At 45.8% G+C, this 17,455-nt stretch overlaps 1 protein-coding gene across 1 annotated transcript; it reads left to right on the forward strand.

The window, feature by feature from the left end:
- The first annotated feature begins 7,959 nt into the window (after window positions 1-7,959).
- On the forward strand, window positions 7,960-12,202 carry LOC147049567 (uncharacterized). The gene is made up of 3 exons (XM_085925052.1): window positions 7,960-8,517; window positions 9,668-10,218; window positions 10,803-12,202. The coding sequence occupies exons 2-3, from the start codon at window positions 9,675-9,677 to the stop codon at window positions 11,330-11,332; spliced, it is 1,074 nt and encodes a 357-aa protein (XP_085781178.1). The 5' UTR covers window positions 7,960-8,517; window positions 9,668-9,674; the 3' UTR covers window positions 11,333-12,202.
- Window positions 12,203-17,455: the final 5,253 nt, after the last annotated feature.

Consider the following 17,455-nt stretch of genomic DNA (forward strand, 5'->3'; position numbering starts at 1 on the left):
GTAATGCATTTGTTTTATTTTCTGCAGTATCTACAGTATTTATTAAAAAAGTCAAAGTCGGCTTTATTGTCAATTTCTTCACGAGTTAAGACACACAAAGAGATCGAAATGACGACAATAGCGATGAATAAGTAATTAGCAAATAACCTAAATAAATAAACAATAAATGAATAAATAGACAAATAAGAGGAGCAAAATGGAGCAAGCGTGCCTACAGCAGACAGCAAGAACATAGCGCAAAAGTACAGGACGTTATGCAGCCAAGGGTGGAGGGGGGGAGAGAGTTCAGGATCCTGACATCTTGGAGTATGAAGCTGTTTCTGAGTCTGGCGGTGCGGGAGCTCAGGCTGTCATTGTTTTTTTTTTTGGCTGTGGAACAAATTGAACAAATTACAGTGTATTTTTATGAGAATATTTGATCCAACGTACATACGACTATTTCAACATGCAAAGTACGTCCCGGAACAAATTAAATTAGTATGTAGAGGTTTTACTGCATCGGTCTGCCTCGGTGAGTGCTCGAGTGTGAATTGTTGGTCTGAAAAAAAAAGTGCTATTGAAGATCCCTATTTGAAATCATGATTTGAAAATCCCGATACCGATTGAACCAACAGCCTTGAAAGGTCTTCCTCGGATCTGGGTGGTAACAGTTAAGTTGGTCAAAGTATGTCAAAGTCCACCAATCAACGGCGTCCGTCGTCATCAAATGCGTCAAATCTCAGAGCATTTGTACTTCAAACTGTGCTTATTGCACATTTTGCAGCACAGCTCAGTGAGAATGATGAATTTCTTTTCACTTTTTTTGTATTTTAGGGGATGTGTGCCAGTTGAGATAATCTTACAAAACCCTGGGCTGGATTAGGAGGAAATCAGTTGCACTGTGTGTGTGTGTGTCTGTGAGTGTGTGTGTTAATCAGTAGTTGTGTTAGGGCAGATAAGTGAATCCTGAGTGATGATCAGACTATCAACAGTAAACAGAAATCACACTGTTCATCCCCAGAGTGCTATCAGCAGCTACATGCCCCCCCCCCACACACACACACACACACACACATAGTCAAGTCTCGGTGGTTGTCTTTTTTTTCTCATGCACACACACACACACTTGACACACACTTGAAAGCATCATTGGGGACAACCCAAAGTAAAAACTCTAATTTGCAAGTGTGACCAAAGCCCAGGCATTGTTCTGAACCCCAAGCCTGCCTGGGAACCCGACTTATTGCAGCTTGAGACTCAAATTTAAAAAACACTATTTTAACATATTTGGGGGAGAATATTCCCAATCCGACCACACACACACACAGAAAAGTGAATCAACAGGAAGGCTGCAGGAGACAAAATGTTCCTGCAGTCTGCAAACGCATCACTTCTCCATTCAGTGTGCTCGGAAGCCTCTCGTTTGCCGTTTCATTCATGACTCGGAAGAGGAAGGGGCCTCCCGCCACGCTCTCACTCTTCCTCTTTCTGCCACTGAGTGATAGCAAGCCTTATCGTGAACGTTATGCCGCCTATGTCGCAAGCGGTATGGAGGATTGTGGGTTTGTTACGCCACACCACTTTAGACAAACGTTTATTACCGCATGTTTCTATTGCTCAATGAACCAGCGGTTGATCGTATACGCAATTGAGGTAAATCGACAAACAAAAACAAATATGAAACTTTGACCTCAGTTCTGCTAGCTATCACATACCACAAAGCACCATACATAGACGGGCTAATTACCGTAATTTTTGGACTATAAGTCGCGGTTTTTGTCATAGTTTGGGGGGGGGGGCGACTTATACTCAGGAGCGACTTATACGTGATTTTTTTTCACACATTTTCAAAATTCCAAAATCCGCAATGTAGTGAAACCGCAAGATTTATGGCTGCTGCGACTTATACTCCGGTGTGACTTATAGTCCGAAAATTACAGTAATATCATTTAAGTGGCAGGGGGCTAGGGCTAGGCGATGATGGGAAAAAATTATTGAAATCTGATGAATAAAACGACCTCACAGATATTCATCCCCGCATGTCGAAGCCTATACTGTTTTCTTGGTGCTGTTCTTAGTTCTGTTTATTTTTTTTATTTTGTGGAGCTGGAACAGATGAATTAAGTTTGCATTCTTTAAAAGGGAAAGATGAGATGAGACATGCCTCGAACTTTGGCCTGTTTTACTGCCGCTTGTGCTCTCACTAAGTTCACCCGTAAAGGTTAATTTTGCCTCAAGTACCTATTTCAACTTGTTACCTGTGAACTTTGAACTCAGGCAACCCCCGGAAGGTCATGCTGAATCATTGCCAAAATGAAGCAGCTGTCTGGCAAGCTCCTTCCCATGTGTAAGAAGATCAAATAAATGTGATGGAAAGTCTTTTTGTGATTTAGCAGTCTGACCCCACCCGCCTTGGAAAGGTTAACCTGTTAAAGGCGCTCTAAGCCAACAAGACCCTGTGGTGAAGCTCAAGTCTTTACGTGTAGGTTTGCGAGAGCTGGAGGAGCTACAAAGGCACGACGAAGCAACAGACAACTCCCAGCCCAATGAGAAAGGCTGACTTGAACTCGTCGGCCCAATCCGACGACGCACATGCGAGCGACATGTGAAGCCGTGGACGTCACAGGACACCGTCCCAGAACAACCGCAGCAGGATTCTGAGAACTTGTGGAACGATCAAGGGGAGGAGGCGGGACGGAGTGGGAGAGCCAGGTTAGTGTGGTGGAGTGGTGTCACTCGCCCGCGTTATTTTTAGGCTAACTAGAAAAAAAAATGGAACACAGTTGGAGCGGGCTTACATTTCTGCTGCAGAGGGAACTCGTCCCCGTTGAATTTCTTGGAAAGCAACATATGCGACTCTGTTTGCTAACCAGAACAGCAGCACCCATCGAGGCACTCGAACAGTCTTGATTTGTCTGACAGCGATCTAAAGCCAACGTAAGCTGTTCCGTTTCCCGTCAATAAAAACAAATTGGTGTAACAAACGGCATCAGTTGTTGTCACCATTTTGTTTCGATAGACTCCAACAGTTTGGATTTGAACGAGCAAAAACTAGGCATCCGTCCTCAGCTCTTTTTATCCCGCTAGGCTTCTGTATTCGATTAGCCACTAAGTTCAGACACTGCAGACACATTTTGACTCTTCCCCTATTTGGCAGATGTGTACACATGCACGCTTTTTGCACACACGCATTCCTGCGCAGTTCCCTCTCTCCACGACTGGGCTCAAAACCAAGAACACACCCCCTTCCTTCTTTCTGCACACTTGTAAGATACTATTTACAATATAAGAATGGCAAAAATGTTTCACATGCTAACATATGGCGAGAGGTTGCAACTTGAGTTCAGAATCAGCTATGGCAACTCCATATTTATTGATAAGATGACGATTAAAATGTGTTGCTAAAATACTCACAAATGCTATGCTAGAGCCAGAGCAGAGAAAGCCATTGAGGTTGGCCATCTATTTGAAATGAATCTTGACCATATGCTAACCACATATGCGGCACTGAAATGGTGACCTTTCGCACCGCTTCTCCCTGCACCCCCACAGGCCTGACTGAAAGTAAACGTGCTACCATGTCACCAGCTATCGGGTGGACGCAAGGCAACACCGCTTGCAAATTTAGGCAGGAATGTGTTGGCCAATGTCCCCCCCCCCGACTCCCATTCTTTCCATTTTATTATAGTGGTGACGTTGGGCTGGAGTTACCCAGACCGGTTCCCAGTCAGTCTCGCCCGGGGCACGTAGAGACCTCCGGAACGAGCGGGAGTTCTGAATGACATGCTCCTAGCGCATGAAACATGAAACCGTGATGATGAAATCCGGACCTTCTTTCGCTCATGCTGACGAGCACGTGACGGACTAGGTCATTGGGCGCCGCCTCCGCGTTTCCCAGCCCCGAACACAACACGAGCGTGAAATGGAAGTGTGCTCCTTCTTCCTTTTCATGGAAGGATGCGTAGTAAAACTGCAGATGTTTTTGAGGCTGGGCGGGCCAACATCTGCAGCTCTGCTCCGAACGGCATGTGTGGTGCCCTAGCCTAAAAGGGCAAAGTCTGTCGTATGTACCAAATCACAGCAGATCTTGTCTCTGGACACTGCTCACTTGTGAAGCGATCAAGTCAGCCCCATATGAAGCCTGACTGAACCCCCGTATGAGCAAGCGGTGGGCGACAGAGGCAGGGAAATTTTCGAACCTCCACCAAATGTAACCGTAACCCTCCATCGCGCACCCTAACCCGAACCGCGGCCCCCACCTTTGCAGTCCATGTCTGGTGACAGACATGACAGCAGCCGAGCTGATCTGTCTTTCTCTTTTCAGGTGTACCCCCCCCCCCACCCCCCACCCAAAGCATGTCAGCAAATAACTGCCTCCAATATTACTCGATGTAGAAATGTTGGAATGCACCCTTGAAATGTTTTTCCTTATTCAAGGTCTACAAAGAACCATCAGTGTGAGTCACACTCTCAAATGGCTTTATTTTGGACCATGTTTGATATTTTCCATTTTTCTGAGGGAAGTGAGGATGCTTCAGATGTGAGTCAAGTTCAAAATGTCTGTTAGTCTCGAAAAAAACAAAAAACACCTTTGTCAGCATTTGCTCAAAACAGAGACGTCGTCCTGACAGGAAGTTCTAGCTTGAATTTGTAAAGTCCATCAATTGAAGTGATTCTACTCCCACGAGCTTGTTAAGCAGACACCGTCCGTCCTGCTCTCGGCTTCAGGTTTGTGCGCGCGCCAAGTGAGAGGCTGCAGTCCAATTAAAGCATAACTCAAGCAGGCCGACTGCACGCAGAGTCCTAATAAGGACGAGATGAGTGGTTGGGCGCATAGCTGCTATGCTAGCACACCCCTGCTCTGCTATGTGGCTGCAATCCCACCCTACTCACTTGTGTGTCCTGTTACAGAGTTTAGCAGGCCAGGTGGGTTCATTCACCCCTCACGCTCCATTTCATTCCATCTGTGAGGTGAATGAAGCTGGGCTTGTTTCTAAAAGGAAGCCCAAGCCTAATCCGACCTCTGGTGACCTGGCCCTGACCCTACGTGTGACCTAAAAACTAACTCCGACCTGATTAGAACATGTTATGAGGCGAAATCATCACCCTCAATGAAGCATGACCCAAACCCTGGCCTTAAAAATCCGTTCATGACAAGTCAGACTTGATGTTTGGATTAGAGTTGCTGAAATTTGTAGTGCGACTGCAAACTGTGCGGTTTGAAGTTGAAAGCTAATGGGCTCTCTTTTTATCTGCCAGCAGATGCTGATTGTTGTGCAAGCGCAAGATTCCTTGTGCGCATTTGCTAGTTTGCCAGTCCGGTTTGCTCCGAGACAGACTGTGTCCTTGGAGATGCACCTAATTTTACTGACAAGGTGATTTTTTTTTTTTTTTCAAATTTAGCTACCTTGTTAGCAACACTTCTCAGTGGTGAGTTAAATTTAGAAGACGTTTTTATCACTCTACAGGGACTTGAACCCCATTTGCTAATATTACCTATTGTGACCTCTCTGACCCCAACCCGAGACCATTATTTAGTACTTAGTATTATTAGCACTCCTCTTAACTTGAAAACGAAAATAACTTGAACATTAACTCCGGTCCTAACCCTTACCCCAACTCTGCCATCAATCCAGTTGTGTATTTGCATTCATAGCACGGTTCACAAAGAACACGTTGTGTCATGCAGAATTGCGCCGAGTGGAAAGCAAACAGATTTGCAACTGACATGGATGGAAGCAGCCGGAAAGCCGGCGCACGACAGACAGCGCCTGCTCCCCACTGAAGTCAGTCAGCCTGTAGGTGGCACATTAACCCACTTCTTGACTGGGCCGCCTCCCTTCTTTGTGTGAGAGAATGCGCCTCCAGCCCCGCCCCATCACAAATCTGGAGCAGCATCTTTAATTGGAAAGATCACGTTGCAATTTGCTGCCATTTAGGGAGATATAAAAATCCATTTGCACCCAGCAGAAATAGCTCCCATGTGTCAGTCTCCCTGCAAGGCTGCAATTATGGCCTCTTTATATTTCTATTCTACTATTATGTCTATTGTGGGCTACATGCAAACACAAAGCACAAGTACACACAGCACGTTGTGTGTGTGTGATGGGACAAACATGTTTGGCATAAAAGCAGCTTTCAAAAAAATCTCAATTTAAAAAAAATAGTCATGAGAATACAATAGATCAAAATGAATGCATCTATTGTGTATTATTAAACCAAATAAACAAGGTGCAAACACACAACTAGCAATATATTATTCAGTTACAGTGAAACTTATGTATCTCGAATAACACTTGAGATTAAAATATGAATATTTTCTCAAATAAAAAAGGCATTTTAAATCAAATGAACTTCTTTAAAACTTCATTCAAATGAGTCAAATTACCTTTAAAAACAAACAATTTTATATGAAGATGAAATCAAATTGTCCTCATTTAAAAGAAATAATGAAATGATATATTTAATAACAACAACAAAAGACTACATACATTTGATGTTCTATTTTAATGGTTATTTCCCCTCAATTGTATTTGGGGGTTTCCCCCAGTAGAGGGTTTTCCAAACTTGATGTTCTGGGTCATCAGTTGGAAAGCATTCATTCTTACGAGCTCTTTTATTTTTCATCTCATAGAAAGACTGTTTCCATTTTAATTTTTTTTACATGCATGTTTGGAGACGTTCATATGTGGCGCACAAGTTGCAATGCGTATTTTGGGTCCCGACTAGTAGTAGCAGCGGAAGGCTTGGCTCGCAGCATTCCTTGGAGCATGCCGAGCAATCACGTGCAGCGGGGCCACGCCAGCTCCAATTGGCTGCACGGGCCAGCACGTGTCCCCCCCCCCCCCGTTATGTAAGGAGGCAGGGGAAGAGGACCAAGAAAGTGGGCTGCGAGACGGGAGCTTGATTCATGCCAACTCGGACACACTTCACCTATGTTGTCACGGGACACAAAAAAAGTGGAGCAAAGTAGAGAAAATCAGGACAAAGGTGGACTCATTTTTTGTCATTTGAGAGGAAGAAACAAAAATCAAGTCACATCAACTGCTTGTAGAAAATGACAGAGTTCAATATAATAGAAGAAATGAGGAAACATTTGCATCAAAATACCAAATTGCACTTTGAAATGGATGCACAACTTAACATGGAAAAAAGAAAAACATAAAACAGTGATCCATACATCTCGGCTAGACCTTTATTTTGGAGTCAGCCAGTCCAAGTTCTCCCTCCAGCATCTCCAGCTAGACCAAAATGCTGCCGCTAGCCTCCTAACTGGAGCTCGTAAGAGGGAGCACATGAGCCCAATTTTCCATCCATCCATTTTCTGAACCGTTTTGTGCCCACGGGGGTCGCCGGCGTGCTGGAGCCTATCCCAACCGTCATCGGGAAGTAGGCGGGGGACACCCTGAACTGGTTGCCAGCCAATGGCAGGGCACACAGAGACGAACAACCTTTCGCACTCACACTCACACCTAGGGACAATTTGGAGTGCTCAATCAGCCTACCAAGCATGTTTTTGGGATGTGGGAGGAAACCGGAGTGCCCGGAGAAAACCCACGCGGACACGGGGAGAACATGCAAACTCCACACAGGGAGACCGGAGGTAGAATCGAACCAGCACCCTCCTAACTGTGAGGCGGACGTGCTACCCAGTGCAACATGATTTATTATTATTATTATTATTAGTGGTTGTGGTAGTGTTAGTAGTAGTAGTAGTAGTAAAACTCAAAAATCTCGACGATTTTACTTTTTCAATTTCGTCTTTATTTGATTTGTTTTCGTATAAAACCTTTTGTTTTGAAAAACACATGTACAACTTTTTTCAATTCATAATAAAAACACAACAATTTACTTCTTAATTTACTGATGAAATGATATTAAATGATATTTTGCATGCGGTGTTGCAATGGTGCTGAGTCAAGTACTGCCACTTTAAATAACGACGAAAGCAACAGACAGGCGTTGGCAAGAGACAGACGGACCGACCAACAGACAGGCAGAGAGACAGCCGGCTTCTTCTATCGGTCCACGTGTGAATGTGCTAACATTTACCGCCATCCTTTTCCTTGAATCGCAGCTTGCGCCAGTATCCTTGCGCCGGCGAGACGAACTAGACCCAGCTCCCACGATAGATTCAACGGTGCCGCTTCTCCCGCCGCGTTCCTGCTCAGACCTGATGCAATTGCCTATTCATGCCAATGATTAAATAATCGGTACTAGGTCGGTGCATCGTGGGTAACGATTTGGCGCGGATTTTTGTCTGCGGACGCACACCGGCGAGCCGCGCCGATAAAAGCGCTGCGGCCACGTCGGCCACACCCACTAAGTGTGCTAACAGCTAGCCGGTCGGTCAGGACAACTCGCCCCGCACCATGCTTCCTATGTGCCGGTTCAACTTTCCACGACAGCAACTGGTCTTCGCCGCCGAATAGTCGCCGTTCTCCTCGGGTCCTTCCTTTTTGCGTGGACTTTGACCTTCGTGGATGTTGTTCTTCCACTTTGTTGAAATCCGACCGTCTCTTTGAAGTTCAACTGCTGGTAAGAACGCCCGTTTTTTTGGTTTTTTTTTTTTTGTCTTGACGTCGAGTAGATTCAAAGAGTAGCTGACGACAACCGGTGCTGCTTGATGGAAAAGCTTCGGAAACCGCTCCCCCACGCGTGGGAACACGGAGTGTAACAAGCGTGTCTTTTTAAATGGCGAGAAATGTGTCGCGCAAAGGCGCCGCTTGGTGTCGTCTGCGTCCAAACCCTTACAAGAAAGGCTGCCATTTTCACAAACTGCTTGATTCCTCTAATCCACGCCACGCTCGGCAAATTGCTCCAAATGTGTTTTTTGTGTCATGTATTGGGAAGGAAATCGGCGTCCGTTTTTGGTGGTTATTACGCCATCAAATTGCCCCGCAGTCGCACACGTGGATCCCGCTTGACTCCGCACTAGGGCGTTCTGTAACTCATTGCGGAGGAGCCAAACCCTCATTAGGAAATGCGCATTTTTTTTTTTTCTGCTCGCTCCTTCATTGCTCTGAAACGGGCGTCTTTCAATGCAAACTAAGCCATGCCTGGCTTCGCCTTTTGTCATGGCGTGGACGTGTTTTGGTGAAACTTTCCATTTTACAAAGACGCGTGCATCCTGTTTGCACACAAGGGGGTTCAAAAAAAACTGAACCTCCATTCATCCGGATACAAAACGTAGTACTCGTGTGTGTCTTAAATGCATTCCCCCAAACAGTGTGGCTTTGTCCACGGCGAGCATGAAACGCATCCATCCATCCACGCACGCAGCATGTGATTGTGATATGACCTCCACGCCCTGCGGACACGCGCTGCTGGTGTGGCGGCTTCAATGCGTCTGCGTGCAAAACTACTACGAGTGTGTGCGTGTGCAAAGTGAAAGTTGTCATTTGTTGACCTCTTTCTAGCTTTTGTTTGAAACCGTAAATTGTGGAGAGAAGGTGCTGCTGACCCCCACCCCCAGCCCTCTTCTCCAGCTGTTGCTCTGACGTGGTGAGAAAAAGGGTGTGGCCTTCTTTCAAGGGTTTAGCAGCCATGAAAGGAGTGGGTGGAGCCCAAGTGATGTAAACATGGAGAAAAGGCAGTTCACTTTCACTCTTGGATTAACTTGCTTAGTTAGCTGCAGTTGAAGATTTTAACAGATTTTCTCTTCTTTTTTTTTTTTTTGTGCCTGCAGTTTGAAGATGTTGCAAAGCTTCGCCCAGTCGCCGGACTGGCTCTGCTCGGAGCCGCTGCTCTTTGACGAAGAAGAGATCTGCCAAATTCTGATGAAGGACCTGCAGTCGCTGCCCACTCCCCCGCAGTCGCCCCCCGTGAAGGAGGGCACAGCCAAACCCCTTTCTAGCGGGGACCAGCTGAGCTTCGTGTCCGACATCCTGCTGGAGGACTATGACATGCAGCTCAACTGGAACTGCGCCTTCATCCACGACAAGGAGGGGGGCGGCGGGGGAGGGGGTCCCCCGCGCTCCCCTATATTGGAGGAGGAGAGCGGCGAGGACAGCCTGTGGCGCTGCCTGGCATCGGACAAGTGCCCGGAGGAGAAGTTGGCAGCGGCCGTACTAGGCTCCAGCCCGCTGCTGTCCGACATTGACGGCAGCATCTTCGAGGGGCTTGCCGGCTCCACGCTGGACTGCCAGAACCTGTTGGGGGGCCAGGAGACAGCTGAGGTCACGTCTGACTACTACTCTGCGGGAGGGGATGTGTCCACGTACTCGTCCAGCGACTCCGGTGAGACCAAATGTTTTGCTGCTCTTTCAAAAGCCTACACACCACACACATGCTTGGCAACGTAATGGCTTTTTAAAGGCGGTATGGGTGGAATCTTGGCTGGTGACTGACAGCTCAGCTCAGCTCAAGTGTGGGAGTGCGCTCCGCTCGGTCCATGAACATGTCATGACTCATGCAGTTCTCCGGCATTACTAACTGTTAACCACACAGGAAGCGGTGAAGCGCTTTGTTCAATGTTGAATTGATTTGGCTCATTTTCTATCATTAAAAATACAATTGTAGGGAAAAGTTTTTGTTTCAAAATTTTGGATGACTAAAATCACTGAACCTATATTTTAAATGTATTCTTGTTTTACAGATTAAAACCAATTAGAATATTATAGATTAAAATAGAACATTTAACGGCATCGAAATAAACATGTTAAATCAGTATTTTTTTTTATTCATGACTTCATTTCTTTACTATATTTTTAATCATTAAAATAGCTTTCAATTTATTTTTTAATTCAAAAGATTTTGAAATCGCTTTTGGGCCACTTTTGCTGTCGAACGCACTGTTAAAGTCCTGACTTTTGATTTTTCAGAGGAGGAGATCGACGTAGTGACGGTGGGGCGCTGCCCGTCGGCCCGCCGGCAGAAGCGGCAGGATGAGGAGGAAGAGCGCTGCGCTCTGCAGCGCCACCACCTGGAGATCCAGTTGCAGCACAACTACGCCGCCCCCCGCCCGGCCTCACCGCCGCCGCATTCCTCGTGCAACAAACGCTCCCGCCCCAGCTTCCATCACGCCTCGCCATCGACCCGCCACCACCAGGCGTCGTGGCGGCACCCGGCCGAGACGGAGGACGAGGAGGAGCGGCGGCGCACGCACAACGTGATGGAGCGACAGCGGCGCAACGAGCTCAAGAACTGCTTTGTGCGCCTGCGCGACAACGTCCCCGAGTTGTCCCGCAACGACAAGGCCTCCAAGGTGGTCATCCTGAAGAAGGCCCGGGACTGTATCCACGGCCTGGAGGAGCACGACCGTCGGCTGCATGCCAAGCGGGACAAACTGCGTGCCAAGCAGGAGCAGCTCAAAGCACGGCTGCGGCAACTCCGGACACCCGCGCGCTCGTGAAAGATGGAAGGAAATGAGACTTTTTTATTTTTATTTTGTACAAATGACTTGACATTTTGCTTTCAGGAATGAGGAGCACGTGTATGCACAAAGACAGACTTTTCAGTGGACTTGAGACACACACACACACGTTGCGATGCCTTGACTGCTGACTGTTTAAATACGCACACATGATGAACGAGGTCAGTTCTTGTTAGTGAAACTTGAACCTGCACGTCTCTGCAAAGGTCGGCATTCTTGCATGTGGAATTTCAGGGTGAAGCAAGAAATGAGGTTGGGCAGGCAGCCCCCGGGCTTCATCCCCGCTTCATCCTGAACTTTCAGGCCAAATTTGCGAGTCATGTCTTCAGGATGTCTTGTAGCCATAGCAACCACCAATCCCTCCGCCGTCACAGCTTTTGACGGCCTTCGGGTCTTAACGGGGCAGGTCGAGTTCTTAGAATTTTGTGTCAGTCATTTTTGGACGAAAAGCTACCTCCGCCTCAACAGCCCCGACCGCCCGTGACCACCATCATCACCTGTACATTTTTATTTTTTCTTTATTTCAATGTCCATTCTGTTATTGTATTTTAAATTATTGTGTTTATTCTTTTTCTTAAATTGTTTTCGTTTTGGTAGTTGAAAGGTGATTTAAAAAAAAAAAAAAAATTCTCCCATCAGCACCTTTTTTTTTTTTTTTCTTTTTTTTTTTTAAATCAAAGAATAAGAGCTGGGAACTGTGCCTGCATGGATTCTCTACATGCACATACAACGGTTTTGTATTGTGCCTTTTTTTTCCCCCTCAGGAATGTAAGAATATGAAATTCCCAAAATGTACCTTGTGCTTTTTTGACTAAATGATTTTGCTTATGAATTAAAATTTTTATGGTATCACTTCATGTCAGTTGCTTCATGTTGTGCTCTTGCTCTCTTGCAAGGAATCTGTGTTGTACTTTGTCGTGCGTAGCTCAGAATAGGCCAAGCTAGGTACACTTGTATAAATGAATTTGTATGGATTCTGATTTAATTCTATTTTTCTAGCATAAAATTGGGATGTCATTCCTGGATTAGAATTCCTTATGATTTTAAATCCATTCATCATTAGATGAAGACTTGATTCCAGATGTTTTTACTTCACTTTGATTTAGAAATGTATCTGAACTTTGTCTTTCCATAGTAGATTATTTTTCTCATAAAATTAGGACCTCACGTAACCTTAAATCTGGACAGTGGTCCAATAAAATCGGATGCTTTTTTTTATGTGGTGTAAGTGAGGAAAATGATAATCACCAAACTATCCCAACATGAGTCCAAGAAGCGCTTTTCACCTTTTTCTTCTCCGGGTTGGACATAAAAATGAGATTTGACAGCTTTGTCTCAGTGAGGCTCCTGCCTGCACTGACATGACAATCATGTATTGTGCAAACATGTGGTGTGTGTGAGTTATGTAGGCCAAGGTCAGAGTCACTTTTAAGATAACAAGCAAGTGAACTGATCAGATGCTGTAAAACTCTTGAGTGATTTTCACTCTGAGCCAACAACACACTTTGAAAACATCCTTTGGATTTGTGTCAGTGCCCGGTCCGTCATTTTTGAACTCTTATCGTCATTTGTCGGGAAGATGACCGTTCTGTCAGAAACCAGTTTGGGTTTTAAAAAATGACAGACTGTCTATTATGTTTCATTTTTTGTGGACGATCAGTTGCCATACGTAAGCTTTGGTCTTTGTCACTTGAAAGCCAGATGTGTGACGTGAGAGGGGAATTTTGCAGCCTCCAAACTTGGCCCCTTTGGTGCTGCCCCTAGTTTGCATGCATTGAGCGGGACACCACCGTTTCACCTCGGGCTCCAGCAGGCTTTGTCATTTCGAGCAACGAGGCAAGAGCAGAATGAGCCGAATGCGTTCAATATCAACATCAGTGTTGGGAAAGTTCATTTTCTACATGAACGGGTTAAGTTCACAAAACCACAGGCAACCCCCACTTTGGGCTCCTTCAACCTCGCTAATACACCCCCCCCCCTCCCCCCTCACCCCTACAACGATCAGCCATCTTGTTTAGGGGAAAACCTGGCCAGCTGTGTTTGCTGTTGTCTTAATATAGTTTGAAAGAAAGCTGAGCAACGGAGGGGGGGCTCCCTAAAAAAGACCCCACCCTTGTTCTCTGTGTCAATGGCAAGTCAGACCCGCAAGTAAAAGTGTGTGCAAGAAAATGCACATGTCCGTTAAGTCATGCTTGAGTGAAGCGCCAAAAGAATTGCAACAACGATGCCCCTCGCATGTGGGCAAGCAGAGCTCCGCTCGGTGCTTTTTGGAGGACGTTGTTGACGTTGAAGTAGTCTGTTGCATATCAAACCAAAGTCCCGCCTGGTCCCTGCGTCATTGCACTGACCATTCACACGTCGGTGGCAACAAACACGCCAGCAGCTTCACATTTAAGGTTCTATAAGGTTTTATGGTCTGTATTTATTGTCTTTTAGTCCAATTAATCCATTAGGATCTCATATTGTCATTTATTTTATAGGCCATTTTTCCTCGGAACAAATTCTGCTTTTCATATTTCCTATTAATGGGTAGGCATTTTCATCTCCTAACTCTTGAACTTAACTTGAAGCGTACGTTATCTCTTGGCCACTGCATATTCCAGAATCTATTCCAAATATTATTCAAAATACTGTTGCATGGAATATATTACTGTGACAAACATTTTTGACTCGAGTTCCTCTTTGAATGCATCTCTGTAATAGCACCAAAACGTCGACAGGAAAACTACAAATATGGAACCAAACATCTTCTAAGGCACTAGTTGAACGATCAAAGCGTCTCGCCGCGTCACTCGAGCAAACTTGATGACTCCAGGTACGAGGGCTGCAAAAATCCATTAGTGACGTTTCCACCTTAGTGCATAGAAGCAAAAGAGAAAAAAAAAACAGTGGGATTAGGCAGCCATGCTTCCTGTTACCAGCCTGACTGCACTTGAGGGTCCGACATCTGTCAAAATCGCCCTAGTTTATGCAGAAGGCAAGTTTAGAATGGACCATTTGTTTCCACACAGCTGCTTTGATATCATTTCTACTGTACTTCTTTTTTTTTTTATCAGATGTGCGTGATTTTGACATTTTGCTCTTCCAATCATCCGATTAATTCTTACTCATTATCACACGCGCAGACATTATTTACAAGTGAAATTTGATATTTGCACAAAATTTGAAGTCTCAAAGCAGAATGCAACGCTGATGCTAGCAAAAAGGCAGTACCAAACGGTAACAGCCACAATGATGAGCGCACAGCTGCAACACACACACACACACACACACCCGCCGCACACGTAACACGTGTATGAACAGTTTGAAACATTTGTCAGTGGACCATACGAATGAATGGAGTCTACTCACATGCAACATGTTACAGACAGATAAGAGTGCGCAACTGTGCACACCTGACCCGAACACATTGATGCGTCACGTTGCCAAATTAGCATGAAAAATGACAATGAATTATACCTTTGAATAAATTGATAGAAAAAGAGATGGAAAGATGGGATAGATTGATGGACGTGTTTTTGTTTTTGATGGCATCGTCGAGAGTGGCAGCCTCCCAACAAGTGTTCTCTCTTTTTCTCTTTATTAAAAGAAGGGATTCTTTTCTCTTTTCTCTTTCTTTTTATTTGTAGTATGGAGTTGGCCCGCAACGATGTGTGGCCGTGGTCAGGGCCGTCCCAAGGTTTGGATGTCCATTCGGCAATGCCGGTGCCTTCTACCGCACCTCGGGGTGTGCAGATCGGTTCGGATCGGATGGTTTTCTCTGGCAGTATGGGTAAAATGGATCAATGTCCCGCTCATCCGGCCAGTGCTGCCGGGTCGGGCTCCCGCGCCTCGGCCTCGACCCCTGTGAGAGGTCCGTTCCCTCGTGCTCGTCGGAACCCGGATGTGGCCGACCTTTGCCGTGCTTGCCCCTCCTTGGTGTCTTTCAGAGCAAATTGTGACATGATAGTGGAAGCATATTGCTTGGCTAGCTCAATTGCTGATCTTTGACATCATGCGTTTGCTGGGTTACGTGTGAAGGCCAGTGGCTGATGCAGCATGCCAGCACTGCAGTAAATTTGGGGGCTCATTACAATCAAGTGAAGATAAATCTAAGCTTTGTGACAGATTTGACTAAACAGAGGCAGAAACAACATTGAAGTGTGTTGGGGCATTTGCACACTTGTATTTGTTTCTCATGAGAATCATTGATTGTCATTTCTTATCAAACAGACAGACAGACAGACCGATAGCTAGAAGGAACAATGGTCAATGCGTTTGACTTCCAAATGTGCCCCCTCTTAAAATGTCCCTCCAGGTGAGCTCTTGGGGGTCCCTCAGCAGGAGGCTCTGCCGCCACAGTGACGAAGATCAGCTCAGACACGGCGTTGAAATGGAAGTGTGAAAGTGGGGGCGGGGGCAGAAAGGCCAGGCCATTTGAATGCAGCTATGCAGGATCATCTGATGGGCCGTGAACGAGCTCCCCCTCCCCCTACACCTCCCATAGAAGAAACCGGAGTCACTCTTAATCTAGTGGGGACACCATTCTGAGCCACTTCACTGTCAGGCCGTAATCCGCTCCCAGGGGATTGCAAATGAGGGGGCACAAAGGTGATTTGGCCGTCGGGGGTAGAGCAAGTGGAGTGGGGGTCAGCAGTTAATGATCGGAAATGCTCAATGGGTCAAAGGTCTTTGAAGGATTCACTTCCGGGAAACAAAGGAGTCCTGTTCTTTAGGACCTGTGATGCCTCCAATGGAAACCTGGCATTTGGGATTCAAAGCAGCGCTAATCTTGGGCGTCGGCGTCATATGCTAAATGCAATTAGTTTTGTGTGCTGGAGACTTTCATATGTCCAAGACTTTTCAATCACGAGCATTTACGTGACAAAGTTGACATCTTGGAAAACTTAAGTGTTGCCATTACTGTGCAAATATCAGAACGGCCTATTATGCAGGGGGGGGAAGCGACAAGCTGCATTTACTCCTTTACCTGTGTCGACCCGTTGCAAGTGAATGGAATCACGAGCCCCCTGAATCAAACCAAATCGAACGTTTCCACTCGAAACTCAAACCATCCCATAATTGTATCGAATTGCCTTTTGCACATGGCCTCACAGTTCTGTGACGTTGGTGGCCCCTGATTGACAGTCACAAAGTATTTGTACTTGGATACTTCTGCCCAGTGTAAAAAAAAAAAAAAAAAAAAAAAAAGGATGGACTTTCCCATACTTGAAAGGAATCCAGATGCTGTGTGGATAAGAAGAATGTGAGAATCTCAAGACAACATGGACAGATAGCGCTTCTGGGATCACATTTACTTCATGTGCCCCCCCAACACACCCACACACACCCAAAGACATACACGCAACATTTTCCCAAGAAGCAGCCATCTTTTTCTCTGAATGCGTCCCACTGCCACCTATAGCCAAAAGCGCCTTTGAAAAAGCACGCTATAGAAAAAGAGACTCGGGGTAGGGTGGGCTTTCCGGGCTCTGTAATGTGCTGCGAGGACCACCCCTCACTCTTCATGATTGTCCGCTCTTGTTTTGAGCGGGCACCTTGAAAGTGTCCTGACTGGTCATCGTGGCTTGCACACATGATCAAACGTCTGCCATTGTTTTGGGGGGTACAATGGGCCTTGACAGCAGAGGTGAGGGTGGCGGGGGTCCTCTACACAAGAAGCTATAACAATAGGTTAATCCCACCGCCCTGCCCCTTCTTTGGGGTAGCCCGTCTTAACTAATCACAAGGTAGTCTTCGCCATGCATTCCGTTTCAACCATACGCTCGGATTACCCAATGCACCCAAAAAGATTTGTTGTGTTCAAGAGCCACATTCCATTTTGGAAAGGGACAGATGGGCCAGGTCGTTCATAATGAGATTTAAAAAAAAAAAAAAAAGTTAAAGTGTTAAGACATTATAATCTTGATGTGTTGTTGGAAGTCAATATCAACTCTGTACCACTTAAAAAAACACTCAGGATAATTTTCCAACAGGCTGAAACAGCCTTTCAGAGGCTTGCCAATATATATATATATTTTTTTACACGTGCGTATGTGCGCACTGCTGCGGGAGACCACTGGGAAGAAAGTTCAAGGAAAGAGAATATGAAAGAAAAAGTTT

This window comes from Syngnathus leptorhynchus, chromosome 11 (genome assembly GCF_054491065.1).
Source record: "Syngnathus leptorhynchus isolate UIUO chromosome 11, UIUO_Slep, whole genome shotgun sequence".
Classification (NCBI taxonomy): Eukaryota; Metazoa; Chordata; class Actinopteri; order Syngnathiformes; family Syngnathidae; genus Syngnathus; species Syngnathus leptorhynchus.

Bases quoted from the DNA above. Each gene is read 5' to 3' on its own strand.
- LOC147049567 (XM_085925052.1), top strand. From the start codon at position 9,675: ATGTTGCAAAGCTTCGCCCAGTCGCCGGACTGGCTCTGCTCGGAGCCG. The intron at 10,219-10,802 runs GTGAGACCAAAT...TTGATTTTTCAG, and splicing joins GTACTCGTCCAGCGACTCCG to AGGAGGAGATCGACGTAGTG.